At 41.6% G+C, this 26,631-nt stretch overlaps 1 protein-coding gene across 2 annotated transcripts; it reads right to left on the bottom strand.

Annotated features, from left to right (window-relative positions):
- Positions 1 to 1,297: 1,297 nt before the first annotated feature.
- Positions 1,298 to 25,816, bottom strand: RBL2 (RB transcriptional corepressor like 2). Of its 2 annotated transcripts, XM_054389842.1 has the most exons (22): positions 25,622 to 25,816; positions 24,194 to 24,324; positions 22,879 to 23,079; positions 20,115 to 20,179; positions 16,132 to 16,260; positions 15,117 to 15,277; positions 14,948 to 15,012; positions 14,019 to 14,205; positions 12,080 to 12,246; positions 11,307 to 11,416; positions 10,354 to 10,457; positions 9,915 to 10,052; positions 9,356 to 9,520; positions 8,697 to 8,808; positions 7,856 to 8,128; positions 7,097 to 7,371; positions 6,354 to 6,530; positions 6,126 to 6,197; positions 5,621 to 5,738; positions 4,381 to 4,583; positions 3,816 to 3,980; positions 1,298 to 3,081 (listed from the first exon to the last, which is right to left on the bottom strand). In XM_054389842.1, exons 1-22 carry the CDS (start codon positions 25,814 to 25,816, stop codon positions 2,911 to 2,913), a joined length of 3,384 nt encoding a protein of 1,127 aa, XP_054245817.1. In that variant the 3' UTR covers positions 1,298 to 2,910. The 2 variants fall into 2 exon arrangements, 1 of the variants encoding a protein (XP_054245817.1); XR_008489287.1 differs by lacking the exons at positions 1,298 to 3,081; positions 3,816 to 3,980 and having other exon boundaries at positions 4,570 to 4,583; positions 5,505 to 5,738; positions 25,622 to 25,722.
- Positions 25,817 to 26,631: the final 815 nt, after the last annotated feature.

Genomic DNA, 26,631 nt, shown 5'->3' with positions numbered 1-26,631 from the left:
AGGGTGGGCACAGGACTCAATTTCTATGGCTCCACAAAGCATAAAAGTCCCCAGATCCCCCCACTTGACTGATGGCTTGAGGTAAGTATAGGGCAGATCCTGACCTAGTGCCAGGTCAGAGGGGGTGCTTCTGTTTTGTCTGCTGGTTGTTGCCATTTATAAAACATCAGTTGGTCAAAACAAGGACAAGGAGAATGACAGGATGTAGACTAGTCAAAGTGATGTTTATTTGAGTGCGTTTTCTTTATCTTGGAGCTGTTATGGACCTCTGCAAGTCTGGTGAGTAGATTGGATTGTTCTAAGCTAAATCTATGTTAATAGTTTGCTGAAAAGGAATTTTTTTTTTCTATTCAAAGAATGTGGGACTTTGTGTACTTCAGAATGAATTATCTTTTTGTTAGATTGAAGAGGAAAGAGAACACTATGTCTTTCTGTAATTGGATTTATGTATTAGGAGGCTGTTCCCAGAGCAAGGTAGGTGAATGAGTGCTGAACTGTTACTATTGCTATCAATCCACGTGTACATAGGCCAGTATGTATGAAAGTAATTCTGTCAGTGGATGAAAATGTGAGCTCCTTTCGGTGGTGCACAGTGATAAGATAAAGAACAATGGGTTCAAATTTGAACATAGAAGATTTCACCTCAACATGATGAGAAACTTCACAGTGAGGGTGATGGAGCACTGGAACAGGCTGCCCATGGAAGTTGTGGAGTCTCCTTCTCTGGAGGCTTTCAAAACCCACGTGGATGCGTTCCTGTGCAGACTAACCTAAGTAATACTAGGCAGGATGGGTTAGACCTGATGATCTCTTGAGGTCCCTTCCACCCTCTAATATACTGTGATCTTGTGTGAAAAGCTCCTGCAAGGCAGACAGAGCATCTTGCTGTTCCAGGGCCTGCTGTGAGGAGGAGCAGTGGGGAGGGAGAACCCCTAGCCAAGGCCAGCCTGGGCACTGCTCCTCTTCTGTGCCCAGCTCTTGATAGCAACAGGTGGAAACTCATTTATAGCAAACAGGAGGACTAAACTGGGGCAAAAGAGACCCTTTTTGCCTGGTGTGTGACTAATGTTAATCTATTGCTTGCAATGGTCGATATTCTTGCAGTCTTGGGCACATGGAGTGCCTTATGGGCCCCAGCTGTACAGTAATTTTGATACTTTCCTTTTGCAGGAACAGCTCAAGACCAGTGTTTGAGAGCTGCAGGCTATTTTCAGTTTTGCCCATAGGATGCCTTTTTTCCCCCACAGATGCATGAAATGGTGAGTTTATAAATTCTTTATTGAAAAATACACTTGCAGTATTCTCATACAAAGTAATATAACTGGGTGCACGGTAACAAGAACGGGTATTTTTATAAATATTTTTACAGAACATCTACAGTTTCTCAACTTTTGCCTTTTTATTACGCAGGTAAGAATGAAAGATGTTTTTATTTTACTTCAGTTTTTACAGTGGAATTAAGTCTTAAATTTTCCCATTATTCAGAGGAGCAGGAATGACTGAAAATGTGGAGCTTTGAACTTTTGCTTCCTTTATAAAAACTGGAATCTGATTGTGCTACACTTGACATTAACAGCACCCTGTCCCCAGCTGTGTTGTGAAATGGAGTGAACTGGTGCTCTGTACAGGTATTTTCTGTGTTCAGTGCTTTCCTAATACATACTTCCCAGCTATTTTCAAGGAAAACTGTGCACCACCACTATGCACCACTTCCTTATCCTGTTAGTAGGGGAGAGATTTCTCCCAGGCAGCCTGATTCAGTCCATTGTAATGCCCCTGCCAAGCCTTGTCCTTTATAAACAAACCAAAAAGCACAGTACATTTGGAGAGATGGACACCACTGTCCTTCCAATGGCTAAGTGAGGTGGCCCCTTCCTGACTCCCAAGAAAAGTCATCTGAAGAAACATTACAAGCCTATGAAATTCCTTGAAAAAGCAAACATCCCAAGCTTCCTGCATCCATACTGCATACACATCAAGTCAGAATGAATTCTTAATGCTATTTGCTGAAGAGGGAGAGCTATGGGATGTCAATTTGAAAATAAATACGAAAGTCAAATTGCATCAATACAGAAAACCAGCTCAAATCAGCCTTTGACAAAATATTCACATTTAGAAAGTGCCATTGCGAATATACAGCAAAACTAATCTGCCTTAAAACTGATGCTTCACAGCCCTATCAAAAGTGCCACCCTGGAACATAAGTTCACTTGGAAACATTGCACAGCTAAAACAATGCATAAACAAAACCCTCTACCTTTGTACAAGGTGCCCAAACATTGAAGCAAAACAAGGTGGCTGAACCCATGACATTGGGCACACAAAACATCCTGAATATGGAAAAAATCTGTTCAGACAGCTTCTTTCAGATTCTTCCCATCTGGAATCTTCCTTGCGAGTCATTATTGTTGTGGAGGTCACTATTGCAAAAAGCAGGAGAGGGTGGAATACAGTTCCCCAAGCACAGCACTGACTTCGGACACAGGTATAGCTTTGTAGGCCAGACATTAAAGTGGTGACACACTGCTGCAAACAGTGTGAGGATGCTGATTAGAGCAAAGGGAGTTAAACACCTGCTGCAAGGTACAAAGCTGGTAGTGATGCCTTCTCCAAGCACTGGAAAGCTCCTCATCTGCTTTCCAAAGCCAAAGTCTGGAGGTGGATCACTTGCCTTATGATGAGCATAACCATGGGGTGAGGGTGGGTCACAGGGTTCGAAGGGTATCCTCAAGGTCCCAGCACTGTGGAGGATGCTCTTCAGGCCCCTTCCAGACAGGTACAAAGGGTCAGAGGTGAGAGGAGGAGAGCCTGTCTGAAGCCACTTGCAAAGGCATGGTGGCAGTGGGATGAGCAAAGCAGCTCGACCCTTTGGAGCAGCAGAGTGGGAATAGCTGTGCTGAACCTTGGGCCTCAGTGAGAGCCTCTGTCATTTGCTACATCTTGCAGTCGTCTTAGCAGAGCTGTGTGATTCTCCTGGCAGATTCGCTTAGCTGGTGCTTCAGTGCCATCTTCTAAGAGAAAGCCTCGCTTCTTTGTTGGAGTTTCTCCAGTTCTAACCATGCTGTTAATTTCCTTGAGCCTCTGGAGAGAGGAGGAGAGGAGAAAATTGGACTTATTCCTCATTGTGTCTTTTGCTAATTGCACTACAGCAGGACTACATATGCTTGGTTTCTGGACAAAGTGTGTCCTATGACAGACAAACCTTTCAGTCACTGTACTGGTCTTTCCATTACTAGAGTATGCCAGAGCCTTACTCAAAGCCAGCTAGTTTTGTCAATGCATGTATTGCTGAAAGGCCTTCCAGTCAGTTACAATTGTCATCTCACAGCACAGGTGCAACAATTTCTATCCAGAATGAAGATGATTCTCAGGGAAGTTTCCTGCCTCACTTGTGCTGACCAGAGGACAGAATTCAGCCTATAGCCTATTCACCTGGTAAATCTTTCCATGCTAAGAGCCATTTGGAGAATTTTTTTACCCCCTCAGATAGATAAGAGCATGCATTGTACTTAATTCACTGTGCACAGCCTCTGTAGCAAGCAATCTGCTCCCTGAGAGCAAAGCACACCACTGCTGTGCCTCCTGTGGCCTTTGTGTGTGTCAGCACAAAGACTGACTTCTCAAAGAACACAAGGAGCTTGGACAAGTCATTGCTTTGCAGCAGCTTAGATATCTGCACTGACAGCTTAAAGTGTTCTGTGAGAAAGTATATGCTAGACAATATAAACAGAGAGGCTGTTGCACAATCTCTGATTTTGGTAGTGCAATTAGAGAAGGCAGAAGGAAGGATTACAAATGCAGCTCTCAAGTCTCACCTTAGATGGGCTGCTGCTGAAGTAATAGAAGATCTTCTCTCGTGGAGAAAGAGCAGACTCAGTTTTGTGTGGCGAGATGTAGATGGGGTGCTTCTGGGACAGCTGCACTCTGCGGGGGGAACTGATCCTTACAAAGGGGTAGGGTGAGAGCGGAGGAGAGTCAGCCTGCTTGAGAGAAAAGGGAAATTACCCATGAGTTGGTGTCTGATCTCAGGTGTTACTGCAGTAAAGCTTCTGGGAGCTGTCAACTTAAACAGTTCATCATGCGTATCTGAGCAGACACAAGGTTTTGTCATGCTATTAGGCCACATTAGTTGTTCTTTTCCAACCCTGAGACTGACAGATCATATTGCTCAGTGCTGTGTAGTATCTCATAAAGGAGGAAACAGCAAATAAGCATCAAAAGTACTTGGTATTTTAGCAGCAGAGGATGTCCTCAAGGAGCAGTATTATTAAGAATTGTAATTGTTTGTACTTGCTTACAACGAGGTTGGCTATGAGCACTTACTGCATGTACAGCAAAAAATCTACTTCCCTGCGAGAAGCAGCACAGAGGGTAACTTACCGCATTTAAAGTATACTTCAGGGCAAACTCCTTGATCTGCTCGATGTAGATGTTATTGTAGAACTGTATGAGGTCGCCTCGCTCCTCCTCCTCTGTGTCGCTGTTGGGGCCGGTGAGTCGGGTTGGGGTGGGGGGTGCGCTGTTGGGGTGGGGCACAGGCAGGGTGCTGCTGGAACGCATCACCGGGCTGGAGTCTCGACTGGCTGCAAGAGGAGAGCAGGCTCTGCCTTAGCCACAGCTGTTCCGTGCAACTCCGTCCCCTAGGTCCCAGACACTTGCTGCCTACAGGAAGTGCCTTTCAGCTATGTCAAGGGCTGTGATCATCGCCCTGGTGTCAGTATTAGCCAGGACAGTTTTGTTCCCTTAGCACCCTCCCTTATCAAAAGCAGCACATTGTCAGACCCAACACACTGCTGAGGCCCTGTGCAGAAACACTTCTGCTTCCTGACCTCTGCTTGCATAAACTGCAAGTGGCTCTTCTGTATGAGCTGAGTTCCATCACAGTGTTAGCAGAACTGAAGCTCCCTTTTCAGGCATTTGTACTATACTTCAACAGCAGCTCCTTCCTGCTGCCAGCTGGCACCATTTCAGACCAGGAATGATAGACTTCTTTAGCCAGTAGTAGAAACATTTAGCTTGGCAACACTTCCTGATGCTTTAATGGGGGAAGCTGAAAAATTCATATATATTTTTCCTGCCCTCCCTGCCACCTCTCCATGACAGAACACATTCGTACCTACAGCTGAGTCTAATTACTAGATACCTTGAAAACTGGTGGCAGGAAGATACAGCATGCACTGTTTGACTTCCTTTGTAAAAGTTAATTCAAGGAAAGCGTGTCAGTTCAAATATCAAGGAAAACACGCGGCAGAGATGTCAGCTATGCTGAAATAGATGCTGTGGGTGGCTGGCTTGTTCCAGTCTCTCAAGACAGCCATCTACTACAGCTCTATCATTGTGGTAAGAGAGTAACTGTGAAGACGGGCTAGCACTGATGTCCTCTCATTATACAAACTCCAAGAGCTCAGGCCACCCATCGTGGTCACCTGGGAAGTACATCTGGTGACAGACTCAAAACTGTCAAAGCGGATATAACATTAAGCCCAAGTTACAGCAACTCTTACATGTTATTGGTATATTCTTGATGGTGTCCAAGTTAAGTGAAGAAGGAACTGTTAGGGCAGGGCTCTATGCACTGTTTTTTAGAAGTGGAATCAAAGGTGGATTTGAAATCACTCACTCCTTTCTTTGTTAATCTCTTTGCTTCTGTCCGTAGGTGAGCTCTGTTGGCTGCTGCTGTCACTGCTGCCAGAGTGGCAGCGGCGTCTCCTACCTTTGATCAGGACGCTCCGGTACACCTACAGGGAGTGAGGAGCCCAAAAAGGGAAGGATGGTGAGATATGCAGTGACAGAGGCAGGAAAGTCTTTTTAGAAACTTCACCAGGATTTACCAAATGGCTTCTGACAGGGCAGAACACAGCCTCCTAAGAGGAGCATTGCCTAACAGGCACTGCTGCCTTTGGTTTTAAGTAAAGGTATTTTCTGTTTAAGGTATGGTTTGGCATAAAAAGTTTTCAGTGGTGCAGGATTTTGGCTTATGACTGATGGCTTTTCAGGAGAACAGCTCATAGACTGCATTTATTTGCTACTAGATGTTACTTTCCAAGTGACCTATTCCTAAAATAGAACTAAAGCATTTAATTAATAAAGCAGATAGCACATTGTGCAATGCTGACTGTACTCACATGGCTCTTGGCTTGTGGCTGTGTCCGGTAGCAGCGCATGATGTTCTGAAATGATTGATCCTCCTTAGTGACCTAAGAGGAGATGAACAGAAAAGACTCAGTTTCTCTGTGGAATTTTTTTTTGTTTGAAAGTCACTATGTGGCATTGGGTTGGCTTTGGGTTTTTGTAATCTTCAGAACATTACGTCTTAAAAGGAGTTTTGTGGTTTTGCTTTGTTGAAACTTTACCTTAGCCATTACATAGATGGCACACATCAGCAGCTGATCCAGGTGCCTGTCCATCATGATTTCAGGGCAGTGCACCAACGAGTACTCAAAACATGTCCAGATCTTCTTCCGCAGCTCATCGGCTATGTCTAGCTTGACACAGAGATCTCTCAGACGGACGCTAGCTAAATGATACACCTGTTGGAACAGAAACCGTGCTCAGAGCCACAGCAGCACTGCTGTTCTTACCCAGTGAAAGAGCAGAATGGACTTACTTGCACACCCTGTAGAACTTGTGTGGATGATAAGCCCAAAGAAGAACTAAATTTGCCCTTTTTGCTTACAAAACACAGATATTCTCAGTACTAAGACTGACGCTATGAAAACATTTGTTTAAAGCTTACATTGTGAGTTGTCCTGAGCACACTGCACTGCCTCCAGCCACCACTGTATTGAATAAACCAGAGTGCCTCAAAGGTGAATTTCTTTCTTTTAAAGAGCCTTAAAGAAACTGGACATTTCTAAAGTACCAGCTGGCCAAGCACATCATCTGCTTCACAACTGGTGATGTGATGGCCATCGTGATAGTCTACTCCTTTGCTACTGAGAAGTTGCCCAAATGTAAGGAAACACCTCTTCAGGTATGCTTATGTAACTTGGAAATGGAACAGTCTCTTATTATTAAGAGTAAGTACATACTGTAACAATCACTGAAGTCTTATTGAGGTCAAACCAAGCAAAGAACAGATCAGACCGAAAAGTACCTTTCTGAAGAAGAGTGCAAGTGAGCCCATCTTCCGAGGCCTGGTGGATGTGGCAGTGGTCAACTGCTGCATTTGTCTCTGCTCTCCAGGAGAGATCTGCTGAACAGTTAACTGGCCTGGCAGCTGCAGAGTTGCCCCAGTCATCTGAGTGTTCAGGGTACCAGCAAGAGTCTGGGCACTGAGAGGCTGAATGGGACCAGAGACAGCCTGGGGCTGTGCACCTACATTAACTTGGACTGGGAAGAAAGTTATTCCTCCATTTTCATTGGCAATACCTGTAAGTTAAGAAATGCAAGGAAGAACATCTGAAATAAGAACAAGTGAGGGAGGGGTGGAAATGTTGGTTGTGGTTGGCTGGGGGTTAGTTTTGTTTTTGTGAAGAATTCAGTAATTGTTTTATTAGTTGCTTATAACTGCATATGAATACATTAGATAAAATCATTTCATCAAAATACTTCTCCTCAACAGGCGATAAGAAGAAACTGAAATGGAACTAAGTTTTCCATGCTAATGCAACTTTAATCCAGAGCCAGTTGAGGAAGGCTGGCTCACTGAAATAATCAAGTTTTAAAAAGAGGATGCTGGCAGTCAGAACCCTGTGTGCTGTATGTGTTCTAACATCTGCTCATCTGCTCCAGCAATTTTTCCCAATTAGCAACCTTTAAATGTACTTTTTCCTCCATTAGGACACTGTTCCTCCCTCTCTCCCTTCCTATGTACTAACACTCTGATGAGGTTCTCCAGTGTCCCTTCTCTCACCTTGTACAGGTATGGTGACAGTTTGCCCGTTGTTGGCTGTTACGGTGGCAGTTGCGACTGTAACCAGAGTCTGGCCAGGCACCGGTGTTACTGACACGGCTTCAGGATTCATGTTCTGAACCGGCACCGTACTGACCCCAGGCTGCTGGGAAACTCGTCCTGGTGTTCCACTGTCAGAGGGACTGTCGTTATCAGCAAACAGTCGCCTCCTGGTAGGATTTGCTGTAGGAGAACTGTATCTGTCATACAGGGTAGTTGGAGAGGATGAGAGACCTGCAGATTAGAAAAGAACACACTTGTGGTATAATTCCTAAATGGTTCATGTAACATTTTTTAAGATTCCTTATGTCTATATTAGTGGCCTACAGCTTGCTTTTAGAGATGACTTCACCTCAAATAATGTGTTATTTTTATAAGATAATGTACTATTGTTTATTGCTCCAAAGAAGTTTTAAACCTCACTAAACTAAACTAGAGGCTGCTCTTCCTGAATAACAAAGCAAACGCTTCCAGTGATACTGATCAAAGCACAAGCAGGGTGTGTGTACAACTATTACTTAATGTATACATAGGTATAGGTATAATCTGTACATAGATATACATCCATCTATGCTGTTCATATACAAAACCTCCCGAAAACACCCTGGCAAACCAGTGTTCTGTTCACACTGAAGTGATGAATGCATTGGTCTTAGTCATCAGAGCTGTGACAGAAACATCGTTTACAAATGTTTGCAATTAGCTGTGCACTTACAGTAAAGCAGCCTCCTTGCTGTACACCACTTTGAACAATTCAATCCATGATCTCAGATATCTAAGTATATTGTGCTTAAAGTCTCACCTTTTCCGAGTCCTCCACTTTCAGCACGAACCTCGTTTATCCGTCTTGGTGTCAATGGTGAACCTACAACACTGTTCCCAGCTGATCTCTCAAAATATTGAGGTGGCATTACCTAAAACGTTGATACTTTCATGAGTGGCTGTAGCACAGATTGAATAAATTAACACATTTTTAAAAGCTTCTGCACTATGAATTTTGAACAGCAAAACTCCATGGAGAAAAATAAACCCAGGAATACTGAAAAGTTTACTGTCAGCCTAACTGCAACTCTGCAGTGCCTGCACTACTCTAGAAGATACAGGACTGTCACATCTTTCTGTGACTACAACTGAAAGTCTGCCCTTGTTAGGTTCCTTCTTGTCCAGGAATCTTTTCAAGGGTGACTGGTCCAAACCTTCGCTGCTTGTCTGGTTTGTTCACTGTTCCACTGTGTTGTGCAAGTACTGGGTAAGAATCCTCTCAGCTCCATGTTGGGAGGTCTCTGCAGACATGTGCAGAGCAGAGCAGACCCGACCTTACTGACTGGTCTCCTGCACTGATGACCTTGTAGGATGAAACAGCAGTTTCGACATGTAAAGCCTCTCCTCCACTGTCTCACATCCACTCTCTACCCTCCTGTCTGATGAGGAACATTATGTAAAACATAAAGCAGCACTCACCTCTTCACAAGTAGGAACTTTGTTTTCATTTTCTCTGATTCTGTCCCACAGTATGGATTCCTGCTTCCATGCCATGCTTTCCAAGATCTGTTCTTCAATATGATTAAGATGTTTTACTACTTCCCGACAAAGGCCATCCTCTGCTCTGATGAAAACCTCTATGACCTGTGAAGCAGATAAAGATCAACATCATGTACTTGTTTTTTCTTACAGAAAGATCTTATTTCTGATTTTCAAGGAGGAACAGAAATACTACGGCTGCATTACTATGACTGAATCGTATCTTGTCTTGCAGCTTTAGCAGAAGACAGGCATTTATCTCTTTCTAAACAAGCAGTGTTGGAGAACAGCTGATGCAGTAGTTAAGATGTGAGTGCTGGGGTACTGCTCTGTTTGGCAAGCTAACAGGATGGTGACTTCTAAATACCCAGAATGACAGCCACTTGGGTAATACTTTTCCAATAGATGGAAGGGGTGAAGCTCAGAATCAAGGGTTCAGGTGAGGTACTTAAAAGAACACTCATGACTTGCTAAGCATTTCTAGCTCCCAAACACTTACTTTATAAAAGTGATAAACTGGAATGTCAAATATTTCGGTGATGAAGGGGAAGTTTCCAGGTGGCTTGTATGTGAAAGCAATTATCTCAAGGCAACAGGCCAGCAGAGATCTGTGAAACACATCTTGCTCCAGTATTGCCTGAAAGAAAGTTCTAAGTTTTAATGTGTAATTTACAGCATAATTATAGAACAATACAACACTTTGTATTCTGCCTCAACAGCAAGATTATCAAGCTTACAGAAAGTTACTTTGTAAAAGAGAACAGAATTTTTGTTCATTAAACGATTTCCTGTATGCTGTCTTCTATTCAAGGGTACTTATGAGCAGCCCATCAGATTTACCCTTATTTTAAAGAGTTGTCTATTCTGCTTTACAAATGGTTTTCTTTGCTGTAGGCCCAACTTCAAAAATGAGGTACAATTCGATGAGTTTTCCTTACAGATAAGTCAGCGTCTCCCAGTCTCTTCTTTTCTTGCTCAATGATTGACTCCAAGACCTTGTAGTATAGCACCTCAGCACACCGGAAGTGCTTACTCACAACATCTGCAGGGATTTGAAACAGAAACAATTTTGTGAAATGTGGTCGAAAAGGGGTATTCTTTGTCTTAAGCTATAGCAATACAATTCAGGGGCTTGTGTTGATTGCTGTGCAGCTGTGGTTAACATTAACAGGACTATAACTCAGTTAGGTATCTGCCTCTATACTGCACTGACCTGCGAGTGCACAGTATTTTGATGAAAACACCATTGTGTAAGAGCAATCCTGAACACTCTATCCTGTATGTATTTCAAGTTTAAGAAAGACACAGAAAAGTAGCCCTGTATGGATCCAACTTGCACAGTGCAACAGAAAACTGACACAACTATGCTGACAAAAATAGATTAAGGCCCTATTAAGAAACAAGGTCAAGAGCATCTTCCTTATTTTTAATACATCTTTGCAGACTGTGACAACAATGCAAATAATGTTTGGTGTTTATACTGACAGGATTTTAATAGCTGTACTAATCCATCCTTCTGTGTCAGGCAGCAGTGCTGTAGGGTCTTTAAAGACCACAGACAATCAGGTTTTTCATTACTGTCACAGAAATCCATGCCATCCCTATTATTCTTCTATTTGAGAGGAAAAGTGGTACCCTTAAGCATGCTTTTAGTTTCACTCCTGTAGAAATGAAAAGTATCATCAAATTCCAGTGATTTAAGCTAAGGCTGATTATAAAATTGCATACAGGACTGAAATATGCTGTACCTTAAGATACAGGAAAAGACAAAAGTATTAGGAAAGAGACTTGTGCTAAAGCATAGCCTGTAAGTAAAACTAAGTTAATTCCAAGAGCACAGTGTGCGTAGAGGCACTTTCATTCTTATTTGTATAAGCAAAATGTTTCCCACCTTTGGAAAAGTTGCTGAACTCTCCTTCAGCCTGCATGCTTTGGCAGTACACTTCAGACATGTCTTTTACCCTGTTTGCAATAGACTGAGAAGGATCTCTGGAACAGGTCCTGAAAACAGGAATGGAACATTTTCAATGCACTCTTCCAACTGAGGCAAAAAAATAACTAAAAATCTACAACTACTTCTATAATGTGATGAAAGCATGAAACTGCACATGTACTGTACAGCAACACCATCACCCCCCATCAACATGTGCCTATCTTTATGTGTACTGCAGAAGGGCCACAACACGCTGTTCTTGTGTATAGTGCAGTCAAGATACACAACTTCTCATTCTTAACTTCTTTAAACACTGTTTTCTGTATGATTAAATGGTTTTAAAATATTCTGTACCTGAAGCATCAGTCTATTTGTATAGAGAACATGTTTTATTTTGTCTCTCCTCCAGTATGAGTTGCTTGACAGTGAGATTTGCTCACTGTAGGATAAAGTGTCTTGAACATTTTGTATTAGCAGTTTGCTGCTAGAGAAGCTCAGAATTGTTGGGTTTTAAATGCTGTTATGTTCTTACAGCCATTGCTTCATAAGGACAAATGTGTACATGAACAGAAAAAAAAGTTGCCTGAAATTTAAATGTCTTTCTGGATCCTAATTTACTCCAGAGCCTTTTAAGACTGACCCACATTTTAAATTACACTGTTTAGCATTAATGTTTGCTATTAAAACTAGTTAAAAATAAAATTATGTGGTTAACTGAAAATAAAACTTACCTGAGTATTTGCTCCAAATTTTCACTGGGGGCATTCTTCAGTCCTGCCAGCATTGTATGAAGGCGGCTCAGACTGTATGTTGCAACAGAAACTGGTGTCACATAGGGGTTGCTCTCTTTAACATACTTGCGGCCAGTAAGTGGAGTTGTAATCCTAAGTGATTTGGACTATAAAGACAAAAAATAAGCATAAAACGGTACACAGATCAAACCTAAGTCCTAACCTAGAAGTGTCAACCTGTAAAATTTCCCCCCGTGCCATGACGCATCGCTGGAAAAAAATGGCTGGGAGTAAAAGAACCTGAACTAGTTCCCATCACAGCTGACAGCCAGCAATCAAAAACTGGAGTTCTGTATCAAACAGAGAAGATGTGACCTTACACTGAAACACAGATCCTGGCAGTGTGAAACAAACAGCTAGGCCAACTGAACAGAAAAAAATCCCCAAACAGCTAGCAGTGCTCTCCTATCCCTTGAGTACCAAAGGTGGGTGTAGCTCACAGAAGTGCACTGAGCCAGGGATTCCTTTGAGCAGCTTTAACACTTGAATAATCAGCATTTCAATTCATTTGCATCAGCCATCCCATCAAAATAATTTAACATTAAGCACATTAAATACAAAACCAGTGCATGGGTACATTACATTTTGCAGTCTTTTCACCATGAGGCCTGCCTCCCAATACTGCTCCCATACACTCCCTAGTATGATGTATTCCTGTCTCCATACCCCATGACCATTTGTTTTGGTCTCCATCTGACCATGAAAAATGGTCCCTCTAGCCCTGCCTCAGACTTCCTGGAGCATGCAACAGCACAAAAACATTGCAGCTGCAAGCTGTCTTCCAGCCCACACCCCTTCACTCCTACAGGAGTCAGGCACCCAGAACTGTGCCAGCAAAACTTAAAGGCTGATTATTTCTTTAAATAGTTAATTCCTTGCTTCTGACCTGTTTGCCCCAATTCTGCAGATAAGGTTATCTTGATCTTTCATCTCCAGAATGTTGAAAGCCAATAACCAACTATCACTCTAGCAACAGATCATGTAACTGTTTTAGTGATCTAGACTGATGCACCCTTTTGCTCTCTGTAATCTAATTGTGCTAATACAGCTTATATCCTGCTTTATTGGCCTTTCTTGTATCTTTCCTCCTTTAAAGCATCTTTTCTATCTCCAAGAACATTCACTAACTCTGCAATCATAGGTATACTTGTCTAGTGTTCAAAGCTACTGCCTGTTTTTTCAAGAGCTACTTTGAAGTCCCATGAAGACCCTGATCATTTCGTTAAGTCTTCATCTCACTGTTCTGTGATCTGTAGTGGTCTTTATCTTCTCAATGACCAGGTTCTGTGCTGTTTTATTAGTCATACATAAAGATACATGTATCATGCTTTTAGGCAAGCAAGGTGAAGTCCATTCCTTAGTGATTTCACTGCAACTGTAAATAGATGTAGTAACACCCAAAGCACATCTGTTAACAAAGAAACAAAAACAATGCAGAGTGCAAAGCACTGAGCACCTTTGTGTGAAGTTGAAAAACCTCTGCATATGGGACAGAGGTGTGAGGGAAGAAATTGGACAGACAGGTCCAGAGGACCCCAGCAGTTGCAGGACAACTCAGCACCTGCCAAACAACCACATGTTCTGTTGTGCTTGAAAATCTTCACCTACAGATTTGCCTAATCTTTAGCTAATTACCTAAGTATTTTCTCTACTGGATTTAAAAAAAGAAAACCCAAATGCTTGGAGAAAATTCTGTCCAAGAAAACCCAGAAGTAAACAATGTATCTAATCCATACAAAACTAGTTTCTGCCATGCTGTGTACACTCCCAGATGACCTTCGACAATGAAGATGGCAATTTTTAGTAGCGCTTTCTCTTCACAAGACAGACTAACCCAACTTCTCCATATAAAAGCAGCAACAGACTTTGCCATACTCACTCTGTCAAAGTGCTGCTGCAAATTATCCTTCACTTGTACTCGTTCAGCTGTTTCCATTCCTGAAGTTGTATTTAAGCACCTTGTTAAAGTGCCAATTTCTTCATCTGCATCGTCCCCAAGAAATATCCGCTCATCAAGATTTCCTACCGACAAAACGTACTCCTCGTAGGCCTTGTTGATGGCTTTGCTACAGCAGAAAGGCAAGGACAGAGACATACCTCCTTTAGACAGTGCTTGTTCTCCTGCTTACTGAATGAATACTGTTCTGGCCCACTAGAAGGCTACTTCAGTACTGTAACAGTGAGTTTTACTTCCTTTAACCCTGACTTAAGCACTGGAGCTCATCTATAGTATCTTAAACATGACAGTGGCAAGGACATTCTCTCCCCCTTATACTCGATGGCTTGCCATTTACTGTAGCTACAGGAGGAATGTAACAAAACACTGAGAACTCCTATTTGGCTGGACACTTTGCAAACTTATGCAGCATCACATCATCATACACTGTGTGTACCATTTTCATACCATTTAGAAGAAAGTAAGTCCTACTCATAAGCACCTTGCAGTTTATAAAGAAAAAAATACCATCAAACCCAATTTTCCCCTCTCACTTTCCCCTTTATTCAGTGTGCTCCCACATCTTTTTCTTAGGAACACTGCATTGTATACCAAAAAATCCCCCAAACTGAGGAAACATAGAAATATAAGAATAAAAGCAGACATGAAATAACATAACTCTGAAGAATCATTCTTCTCTCAAATATGCCCCAGACCATAAATAAAACGAACTGAAACACAACCTGAGGTATAAACACTAATAAATACACAGGTCAGCTAGCTGGTGCTGCTGTTAACACAGACAGTAACACAAGTGCAGTTGTGTTGCAGGGAGATCTCATGCAAACCAAACTGCAACTACAGTGACTCACAAGCTATCTCCAAAGTTCCCAGGATCTAGAAATCCAGTCAAGTTCTCATCCTTTCCTTTTAGAAGCTGTAAAAGAGTTAAGAACAAAGGATGGACATTTCAGTTCTCAAAAAGGCTTTGAAGATGAGTCAGGAGAATTTTTTTCTACAGTAACAAATGCATTTACCAACCTTTTTGTCAAAAAGTTTCCGAATATATGGCTTCCAAAAATGTTCCTTGATGCCTTTTGCTTCTAAAACTAATCCGTAATGCAAAGAACACAGTTTTTCAATGATGCAGGGAGGATCAGATGACACTTTGTAATCCTTAGTATGAAAGTCTTCAGGTAGACCTACAATTAAGAGTACTCTGTTATTTAGTTTTCCAAATCCATATCCTGTTTTCTTATTAAAATTATATACTGTGCTACGTAGTCCAGGTAGTGTGAAATTAAAACACGAAGCTAACAATTTTCCTTGAATGAATTATTAATTATGTAATACCTACTCAATTTGGTAATATATCAAAAGTCAACTTTGCGTCAGAGATTTAGAAAAATCAGATGCTCAGTGATAAAAATTGAAAACAATTTCTAGTAGAATATCAAACAAACACTTGTGAACTATACCATTTATTCAAATTAACTTGAGACAAGGGTCCCAGTTCACATGTGAACCACTACATAGTAAAAGTGAATACTGTACAGCACTGAAAACAAAGCCTGGAAAGAATAACATCAGAAATTCAATGGCAACTTCTCACCACTTTGTGGTGCGTTTGTGGTTATCAAGTCACCTACATTTCCACTCTCTTCAGAATGAGAAGAGCAGCAATCCAGAAATGAGACAGAAATAATCAATTTGAGCACTGGATGCCTCACAGGAACTCCCCAGTCTGGCTGTGTCCAATACAGGCTGCATCACCATGCACTCTTTTAATCACATTAAAATGTCATTCATTGAATTTTTTACTTTGGAATTTCCATAGTCAATTAAATTCTTCACTCACTACATTATTGTCCAAATTCAGTCTGTTATGAGATACTACATTAGTAGAATCCTAACTGTGTAGCCAGATACAGAAATTATTAATTCCCATATATTTTGAATTGGTATTATTCAACGTATTCCCTAACACACAGATCCACACTAACTTCAGGAGCTTTCAAAGTTCTTGCAGACTTTAGACACAGCTTTTTCAACATACCTTTAAAATTAGGATTCAGAAGTTCTTTGCGGTTAGGACATTGGAGAGCATTTCCATACACAAGATCCAAAGCACATAACAAGAGATGGTAGGAATTGACCAAGTCATCACTGATCATAGGAAAATTACCTTCAAGATGAGAAAGACATAAGGCATTCATTAAAATTAGCACAGATTTAATTTTTTTTTAACCAAGGAAGTGTTGATATTTGTGTATTGCTATCAATGGTGGAGGCTTGGAAACGCAGGCTTTGCTGACTCTTATCTGGACAGAATGCAGGTAGTAAACCAGACATAGACTTAGTGTAAGACACCAACTAGAGTAGTAAAACATGGTTTCAGGAAGAGCAACAGTTGTGTAGGACCTCAAACAAACCATCCTGCTTTGATAACAAATCAAAATGTTGTGAAGTGTGGTATCACAGACTCCCTCATTCACAGCAATCTGGTTAACATAAATTACCTGAATCAGCACAAACTGTGTAACACAAACTGCCTCCAGGAAGAAAAAGTTTGTCCTGTGGCAACAGGAGCACCACTGCCTGGCTGTGTTATGTCTCTCAGCAGATTCCTATCCCATCGGCAGACTGTGGTTCTAAAAGCACGTAAGGGAGAACGAAGAGGTTCCAACTGGGATTCCCCTTCTCCCCAAGTCTGCATTGATCAAGTGTTGCAAAGAACTGTAACTTCTACTAGGCTAGAGCCAAGCATTCAGAAAAAGCAGCACTGCAGCCCCCCCGTTCCATTCCCCCTGTTCAATTCACAGTCAGGAGATTCTTTTACTTTACCAGTCTGTTTTCTTTACAAAAATTTTCATGTGGACATGTTCATTATAAACAGTAACAAATTTAACTTCAATTCTCTTGTGCTTTACAAGAGTTAAAATGCATGACCTGGTTTCAGATGTAGCTTTATTTCATATACCTCTCAAGTATTTTCCATTTATCATCTTCCTGTAGGGAGGAATCCTTGTAACCTCTTTGCTCTTTTGTTGCCTTTCACAAAGACAACATTTAGATTCCTCACTCTCTAATGAGCTCATTGAGGTTTACGACACGTGTTTAGAGAAACGGTCATAGTCCATAAGAGTCTTGTAAAATAAATTATACCATTAATTAATACCGTAAATCACAATGCCATGAATTTACACACAGAGCATGATCTTGTATCACTCTTTCAATGTTTATTACAACTCATCCACTCTTTTTTTTTTTTTTTAAGCTCCAAAGCACTTAGCTGAGCCCACTATGAAAATCAAATTTAAATCCTTGAAGAAATCTCTCCTACAGTAATAAACTCACCTTTCTGTTTCTGTGTTTGCTAAAAGAAAGATCTTCTCAATGCAGAATTTAAATGGAGCTATTTAAAATAACGAAGCCTACATGAGATTTGAATTACTGTACACATGAGTTATTCCCAAATCATAAATGTTCACAACAAAGCAGTAGAGGTCCTAAATACCACAGCAGTGTTAACCAATAAAAGTCTTAAAGAAGTAATGTTCATAACATGGCTGAAAACTAGCATGGCAATCCTTCCTGTCAGCACAGTCAAAAATAGAAGCAATTTTAAAGTGCCAGTAGTTTCATACAAATTTGTCAGTGACATTTCAAACAATAGCTTCTTACTCCCTGTCACAATGTCATAACAAATAATTAAAACAGGCCATCTCAGTGCAGCAGCAGACATTATTTTTGACATTTCCATTTTAAAGAAAAAAAAGTCAAGATAGTTTAAGGTAAATCCTTACAAGCAGTATGTAAATGTTGCTGAACAAAGTCGCTATCTCACTTGGCAGACTGTACCAGAGGCAGGAACAAGACCTTTCTGCATTTGTGAAACCAAAGGCAATGATCTTCAGGCTTGCAGAAATATCAGAGACAAGTCTGAACTTGCCACTGATGTGTGGTTGCCATGATAAGGATTACTGTGAACCCTCAAAACACAGCAAACAGAACTGAACATGAACACTTAGTGCTTTAAATGGCCAACATTTCATTTTCATGCTGCCACACTTTAGAAAGTTCACCAGCACTTATTTGCTAATGTGACAGTTTGTAATTACTGTTCACTTTGCTTTTTCTTCTAGAATTGGCTGTTACCAACATGATATTCTCTACAGAGTTAATTTCTGTCTGAAAGTTCTTGCTAATTAGCATATAATTAATTAATGAAACAGTTACTCAAACATGGTAAGCAGTAATTCAGCAATAGGAAGACTCAAAATCCCTTTGCTCCTTTTCTCACCTGTCTGATCTATCCATAGAAGTGAGAGAGAGAGAGAAGAGAGAAAAACCTGATTTTTCAGACTGACCTACTTGCTCTCTCAGCTGCCTAACTCTGCTAGAGAAGTAAAGTCCTGGCTCAGTAGAAATAAAATACAGTACTAACTCTTCTCTGGACTCAGTAGAAGATGAAGAGGTATTTCATACTACTTGAGAGAGCTATTCTGGACTAAAAAAAAGGATGAAAATCATACTGTGTTTCAGGGCTGTAAGCAATGTACTTGTTTAGGAAAAACTTCTCTTCCCCCAGTAAACTGGGATCTGCAGGTTATTAGAGAAAGGCATCGAGATAAGATATGATGATTAGCACATTACTCCTGCAATATCACACACCCTTCTGTATCTTTGCATGAAGATCTAACAGGGAAGGTACAGTCACACTGCCAGGAACACTTCCAAATGGGAGTTGCTGGCATCCTGTGCAACGTGGTACAGTCTAGAAAGAAAGCTGATCTCTGTCGAACAGAACTGGTCCCAGACAATTCAGTATTGTGACAGCCTTCTCTCTCCTACCCTCAAAAGCAACCAATTAAGGAAATCACAGCACACTGTAGCAGTCTCCACTCTGGTTCACTTCTAAATTGGAAAAAAACCATCTCTCCCCAACACCCCAAAACCCAAACAAAATTCCTTTTACCCCTTTCCTTATAGGAGTTAAACTATTAGTTATCTTCTACTGTAAGTTTTCTTATGAATAAATGCAAAAATATCTCTCGATCTGAATCTACAAAGACATTCTTTCGGTGAGGAATATAAATCTTGCCTTTATTTTCCTCAAAACACTGTCTTACTTACACAGAGCTCCTAGTGAACACTCATCCAAACAGCACTTGAATGAAGCCCTCACTATGCAGAAATTCTTAAGACACAAGTTTGGTAAGACTTCAGACAAATGTGATGACTGAAGAATTTAAGCCTAAAATATGGATTTAATCCTGTTGCCTCCTGTAGCTTTTTCTCCCACCAGTCAGTATGAAGAAAAGAGCTGAAATCTTCTATTATGAGCTGTAAGGCTGCTTTTACAATAAAGGTTACATATACATTGCAACATGTTGTCTGTTCATTGCGTTATTTCTACAGAAGCATTAAGAGAGGATGCCCTTACGTATTCCACAGCAGTCTGAGCCTTTGAGACAGTCAGCCATTTATATATACAGGGCTACATCCAAGATGGAAGGGGAAATGAAAGGTATCCACAGGCCTATTCAGCAACACGTATGGTTGTTTGACACAGCTGGTGTATGCTCATTTTTTAGACAGTGAGGTGGCAGAAAGGCAATTAAAAGAATGAGAACGCTAACTGTGAAAAATATTTACACCTACAATTCTATTCCTTAAACATAAGCATACTTCTTATCTTAATTACAAGGACATCTAAATATTAATTCACTAGAATTCTAAGTGACTTTTTTTCCCTCTTAGAACTACATCATAAATCTTCACAGTACTAGAAACTTTGTAAAAATATTCCACATTAAAGCTAACAAACTATTTGGACATACAGCTCACCATCCCACATGGGGTAAAACATACAGCTGGAGGTGTTAAAGCAGAATACATTCCTTCAGGGTGTTCTGAGAGGACCCTTTCCCTAAAGGCATTTCTGAACTCAGGAATGCCCACAACTCCTCAGTGTTTAAAGGGCTGAGAAAGGGTAACAACTAACAAAACCAGGTTTGCCACTTTCAAATCTCTTACCTTTTGCATGAACAAACAGCACCCAACAGAACTGGAAAACATCACTCACAGTACATGGCTGTCGCCTTTTGGGGAAAAACACAAGAGACTCAGTAAGTTTAATGAATTAAGACTGGTAGAATATCAGGTAAAACATCATACAACATTCAATCATTACAAAACAAAATCTTCAACTCTTCCCACCAAGCCAGACTCAAGGTAACAAAGCAAACTGCACACTGGTGCAGTAGAGGCACGAGTCAAACCCCTCTCAGTCTGCAGGTACTGATTCAAACATCATCAGAGCAGAACAACACAGCAGACTCCATTAGAAACGGGCCAAGACTTGAGCAGAAAGTCACCGTAACTTTGATGTAAACATAACTGGCGTAAAAGTCTTCAAGGCAAAATTGTGATCTTAGTTCCAAAGAACATGTAACTACTTGAATTTAAAATCTACAGATACAGTTATTTCTGTTTTTTCATACAACAAATGGTACACACAGCCAACTGAAACAGAAAGCCAGAGCTAAAACTGCTTCCCCATAAGCATCCGGAGCTGTGCAAGCTCGTATACATCTTCTTGGAGGAACATGACACCGTGTGATGATGGTAATATACTCAGTACAGGAAAGCCTTTCAGAAATGTGTGTTCACAGGAGTGTAATCTATGTACCATTTATGGTACATCTATGTAGCATTTACATGGGATTTCATATAGTACACAGAATCCTGAAATATGGTACATACTTATCAGAACCAAGTGCCTTTGCTGGTCTTTGTTTAAAATGCTTTCAAATTAAACATAATTCATTTATGAGGCTCCTTCTTAAATCAAAATTTTGCAGCCATTGAGGATGTGTTATTTCTTGATACTGCCACATGTAGCAAAATGGGCTATTTTCCTCAATCTTCTTTATACTTTCACATTTCTGGCTAGCAAGTTTGGTTTGTCTTCTTGGTAGCATTAAAAATCTTGACAATGCAATCAAATAACCCAAAGTTTGTTACTGGCTTGTTATGCCTTCCCCCTTTACCCCCTCAAAAAAAAAAAAAAATCAGAAACTATGCTCAAATATTTAATGCGTGGATTTAAACAAAACTAAACCAAAGACCCTTCTCTAGCACAAAATTTTATACCTCCACAGCATCATTCCTTGTATCCATATCACGTATCACTGGAAGTGCTACTTCATGTATCACAGCTCATGCCCAGGACAGAGTAACATTCGAGCAGCAAAGACATGGCAGAGAGAAATGTTTTTTCCAACCCAATCCCATTCCTTCCAGTTAGTTGTGGGGTTTTTTGTGTTTTTTTTCTGTTTGGTTTTTTTTTTTTTTTTTGAGTGTAGTTGTTTAATTTAGAGTATAAAACGTGTGTGAGCCTCAAAACCAAGCAACATTTGCACTGTGTAAATAACCTTTATCAGATTGCCTGTGTTCAGAAGTGTTGCTCGTTCTGCAAGCTTGTATTCAGTACTATTTATTGCTTTCACTAGTGGTTAAGTTGGAAATTCTTTTACGCAGACCAAATTAATTTATGGTGAGACCATATTCTTTTCTGTTTCACCAGCAGCTTGTTCAGCTTTAATCTTTTATTTTCTTATTTAGCTACTCCATCAGGTTATACTTCAAATGTTTTTTAAATGGAATGGTTCTAAATGTCAGAATTTACAAGTATTTCACAAAGAAACCACAAAGTGTCATCTTCGACCAGAACCTTTAAAGTTACTTCACATTTTGCCAGCAAAGTTCACAAACTAGCAGGATTTATTCTTCTGATCAGAGACGTGTATATGCAGGATACTTTATCTGGAAACGTCCATTTCAATATGTAACTCTACTCCATCTACAGTCCAATTCTCATTTACTCACCTTTTGCATTCTCCAACATAATCATTTAGGCACAGTCCTGTTTTTCATTACAGATTCAGAAACATCTGGTTACAAATGCCACTAAACGATCCTCACAGGAAGATCAAGATGGAAAAAAAATAAATGCCAAAAACACCCTACTAAGAAACAGCCTGAAAATATTTAAAAAGTAAAAAAAGAAGAAACAAAAAATCCCCCAAAACCAAACAATACCAAAACAAGCAAAACCAAACCAAAACATCCAACAATCCAGCAGAAAAAACAACTCCATAAAAGCAACAAAACAATGGCACTTGAAAGTAAGGAAGATGAAAGAAATAATAACTGGGCATAAATCAATCTACTAACTACTAGGAGAAATCACAGGCTGTGCACCAATAGATGAAATCTTTTTAAGATCAGAATAAAGCAGGAAAGAAGGCTAGCACTTAATTTTCACAGCATGCCAAATACGGACAGTGAAAAGGAAACAAAGCTTCTACTATAAAGCAGAAGATCCAGAAGATCCAAGTCTATGAAGAAAATGTTGGGAATTACTTGGCAGCGAAAGAGGCCGACTTGTTCTATGACCTACTGCGGCAACACAGATTGCTCAACAATCAAGTTTTTCCAGCCTCTCCCATCTTAGAAATATTAACAGTTCTCTTGTCTACAGGCTCATTTTAATCTGTCCTCCTTTCTCCAGCACCCAAATCATAGAAACATAGCAGTTTTGAGCCTTCCTGCACACTCTCAGATCTGACAAACTAAAGAAGAGAATTGAAAACTACTGTGCATCGGGAGAGACAGACCAGCTCTAATATTATAAAGATATGCCATGAAAACATAAAAATACAACTAAACCAAGCAGCTTCATTATACATTACAACAGTAACACTCTAAAATCAGTTGGGAAATAACAGAAAGCTACCTCTGTTTTCTTCCTCTCTGTTGACGAGGTTGATCTTCTTGGGGGTATCTGAACATGTCTTGAAAAATGGGCTCATACTTCTTAAAAATTACTGCAGAAACAGTAAAGTTTCTCTCTAATCTCTCAGTTCGTTCCCTGAATTGGGAGGGTAGATTTGCCATGTCTTCCCACTTCTTCATCTTGTTAAAAAACTCTATCAAGCTGAAAATACCAAATGGGTTAGATCCAAAAGGATATTTTTGCAGAAAGTTACTATGCTTTCCAACAAAAGCGCAAATTCTACTCCCCAAACTACTGCTAAAATGGCTGTATTGCAAACGTGACAATGTCCTCAGAGCCACTCCTTCACCCATAAACTAGGATGAGCTCACACAGCGCACAAAATATTTTTATATCCCCAATTGATGACCACATTATATATTCACAGGTCTAGCTTTCTGTCACAAAGACACAATCAGTCAGATTACTGTAAAATCGGATTCTATTTTTCTGATTAATTTCTTAACTTAAAACAAACTGAGTTCTACAACGCTGAAAAGGTTCTACGAGGTATGAAAAATCCCCTACGTTTTAGTAAATTTCACTTCATGAATTTGGGTTTAATTTATTTTTCACTCCTTCATCTACACCTACATATTAGCCTTCAATAGCCTGAATCACAGAAACAATTCACCCACACTTCAATTCCCTGAATTTCTGATTTGGAAAGGAGCACTTGTATTGTTTCAACTAACAGTAATGCTCCAGCTGTAAAGGACATGAGAAGAAAAGTGCGTAAGGACATTCTTTTTTTTTTTGCCAATCTGTTACATGGTTACAAAACAATCAGACCGTTAACAAATAAAGTCAATTATTTTATTTCATTGTTTATGGACATTTAATACAACTTTGTTCATCACGTTCTGACACCACTTCAGTTTCATAAAGGAAAAACACATGAAAAGTGAAGTCGTCTTATAAAAAACAAAACAAAGACGACAAATTGTGTGAACATTTTCACACCAAATTAAAAATGGTTTCTCATGTGAGAAGTTAACACTTTACACACTCTTCAAGGATATACTATTCCTCAGGGACTGATTGCTTTCTCATTTAAGAGAGGGAAGTCAATCTCTGACCAGTGGTTTTATAACAGTAATGACCAAACAGAACTGTCTGATTTCCCCATCAGTGAGCTTTAACATAAAGATTCCAGCTTTAAAAGACAGATACAAGAAAAATGTCTGGCCTCTCTTCTCAATTTCCAAATTTCACAAACTAATCAACTGACTTGAGATTTCCTAAGTGTTGAAAACTCAGCAAAACGACAAGTTACCTTTGTTCTGAACAGCGCAAAATCCTGGTTAAAGATACGTAATTTCCCTCCGCTGTCCCTCTGCTCACAGTCGGAACTGCTTTTCTACAGGCCACGTACAAGGCACATGCTAGCCAATGCAGATCATTTCCCTGTGAAGGAAAAGGAGGCATCGAAAAGACTTCACTGAAAAGAAAAGCACTCTTTTCAGCCATGCACCTAGCACCAGTAAAAAGGCCAGATCTGTCCTCTAAAGCAGTAAGGCTCAACTAGTGACAGAATTAATTAATCGTTTTGAAGTTCTGTTGAACTGCTTTGCATTTTTAACAATACCAGATGATAAACAAGTACGTAACGATGAAATCGTGTCAAAACTAAAATGACTTAGTTACTAGTTGCTTTCATTAAGTTCCCACTTGACCCACTGTTTACTTTTAGCTCTTGTCCTATGAAAATAATTTGCACTGTTTTGGTGCTAAAAAACATTAAAGAGAAGCTAAAGCCCTGAACAGACAGAGCAAACAGAGAAACAGTTTCACTTTTTCTCTACGTTACACGACAGGGCAATTACTCGATCTGGCACCTAAAGACAAAAAGCCTTTCAAATCTTATTCTCCCTCGTCGTGCGTTTCTTGGGCTCCGTGGTATCACAGGGCCAGGCGAGCACACACCTTCAGGCAAAACCTAAGATCCTCGCTGCGATCCCCAGCGCGTTGTAGGGGCAGCATGTGTGGCAAGAGATGCTTCCAGAGCACACCCAGCCCCCCCGCTCCGGTACACACACGGCTCCCGCACCGCAGACCGACCACCTGCCGCGACTGCGAAGTCACCCTTGGCCCTGCACAGAGAGCTCTTGGGTCACGGGCAGAGAAGCCCCTAAAGAATCCTGCGGAGCCTTAGGCAAACGTACTTTAATCACAAGTGCCATCTTTATTTTTAAAAAGGCATCTCCGATAAAAGGCGTCTCCACAGAAAGCGAGTGCGTCACCGTATGTTATCGAGATAACTGCACTACGTGTGACTCCTAAAAGCCTGAAGTTCACAGATACAATGACACGATTGCTTTTATTTTTAACACCCTTCCACCGCTGTGGCTCGGGATCACGGTTCTCCCCAGTTCCAGAGCTGGAGAGCGCCGCACCGCGCCTTCTGACGGCCGGGACGGAGACGTCCGTCAGCAACTCCGCGCTGGCGGGGTGGGGGCGGGCGGAAGGTGTGCACGCGCGGCCACAAGCTAACGCCCGGTGGCGTGAGGGACAGGCCGTCGTGCCTCAAAGGGCCGTCCCCTTTCCTCCCCATCCCCCCCCCCGCCCCCGCTTAACCCTCTCTCTCCCGCCCGGCTGTTCCGCTCTGGGCTGGTGGCCTCAGTACGGTCAGTCGCGTGATCACGGCCGTTCTCCAGTAAACGCTGAGTCAATGCGCCCCCCGCCCCCCGCCGTTGCCCCTCACCTCTAGAGTGTAGTTGAGCTTCATGCTTTGGTAGCTAAGCCAGGCCTCGGAGCGGGCGCGCTCGTCCATATTAAGGCTGCTGCAGAGCTCCTCGTAGCGCTGGCGAGTGTCCCCCTCCTCGGCTGTTGGGGAGGGGGCGGCAGCCGCCGCCCCCCCGACCCCCGACTCAGCGTCCTCCTCCTCCTCCCCCGGCATCCCGCACCCCGGCGCTAGGGGGCAGCGCCGCCGTATCGCTCACTGCGCTTGCGCCACCGCCCCACAGGGTCGCGACGCGCATTCGAATCCAAACACCCAGGCGCCGGGCCCCGCCCACCCTTCCCCACGGCCTCTCATTGGGCAGTGGGCGAACGTCCGCCCCATCCGCGTCCTCACTGCGCGCAGGCGTACTACGCCCTTGGCAAAGCCACAGGCTTCCCCTCCCACCCTGCACTGCGGCAGCGCCCCCGACCCTGCTCCCAGCATGCAGCGGGAGGGGGCACCTCACGCCCGACCTCGTCGGCACGTAGACGTGACGCGCAGGAGTCCGCCGCCGGTTTGACGTGGCGGTGGAGGGCAGGACAGAGGAGGGTCCTCCCACGGCAGCAGGGGCTGGGCTCGTCTGCCTGCTATCCGTATCAGGGAGAAGCGGACAAAAGTGCCAACGCCGCTGTAACGTCGGAATTACTCAGAGAGTGGTTGTTTAGGGGTAAGGTGTATGATTTTCATGAGCAAGCCAGAAACATCACTGATAAATCATAGAAACTGTCTACAAACCTGAAAGACACTGAGAATTCGAGTTCCGTCAGAGGCTGAAGTACAGCATACTTACATAAGAACTAGAAACAAAATGCCATTCACTGAAGTTTAGGTGGTGATGAAGGAAAAGAATTTCAGTATAAACCCACAAAGTAACAGAGTCACTTTGCGTTTGAATTACTTCCATCAGCACTTCTAAATGGTTGTTCAGTAGCTGCCAGTGAATAGGGGATACCATTTTTCTATAGGGGAAACACTGGAAAGGCAGTGACAGC

This window comes from Indicator indicator, chromosome 19, assembly GCF_027791375.1.
Source record: "Indicator indicator isolate 239-I01 chromosome 19, UM_Iind_1.1, whole genome shotgun sequence".
NCBI classification, from domain to species: Eukaryota; Metazoa; Chordata; class Aves; order Piciformes; family Indicatoridae; genus Indicator; species Indicator indicator.
Note: the sequence above shows the minus strand (reverse complement) of the source record. Positions and strands in the feature narration are given on the sequence as shown.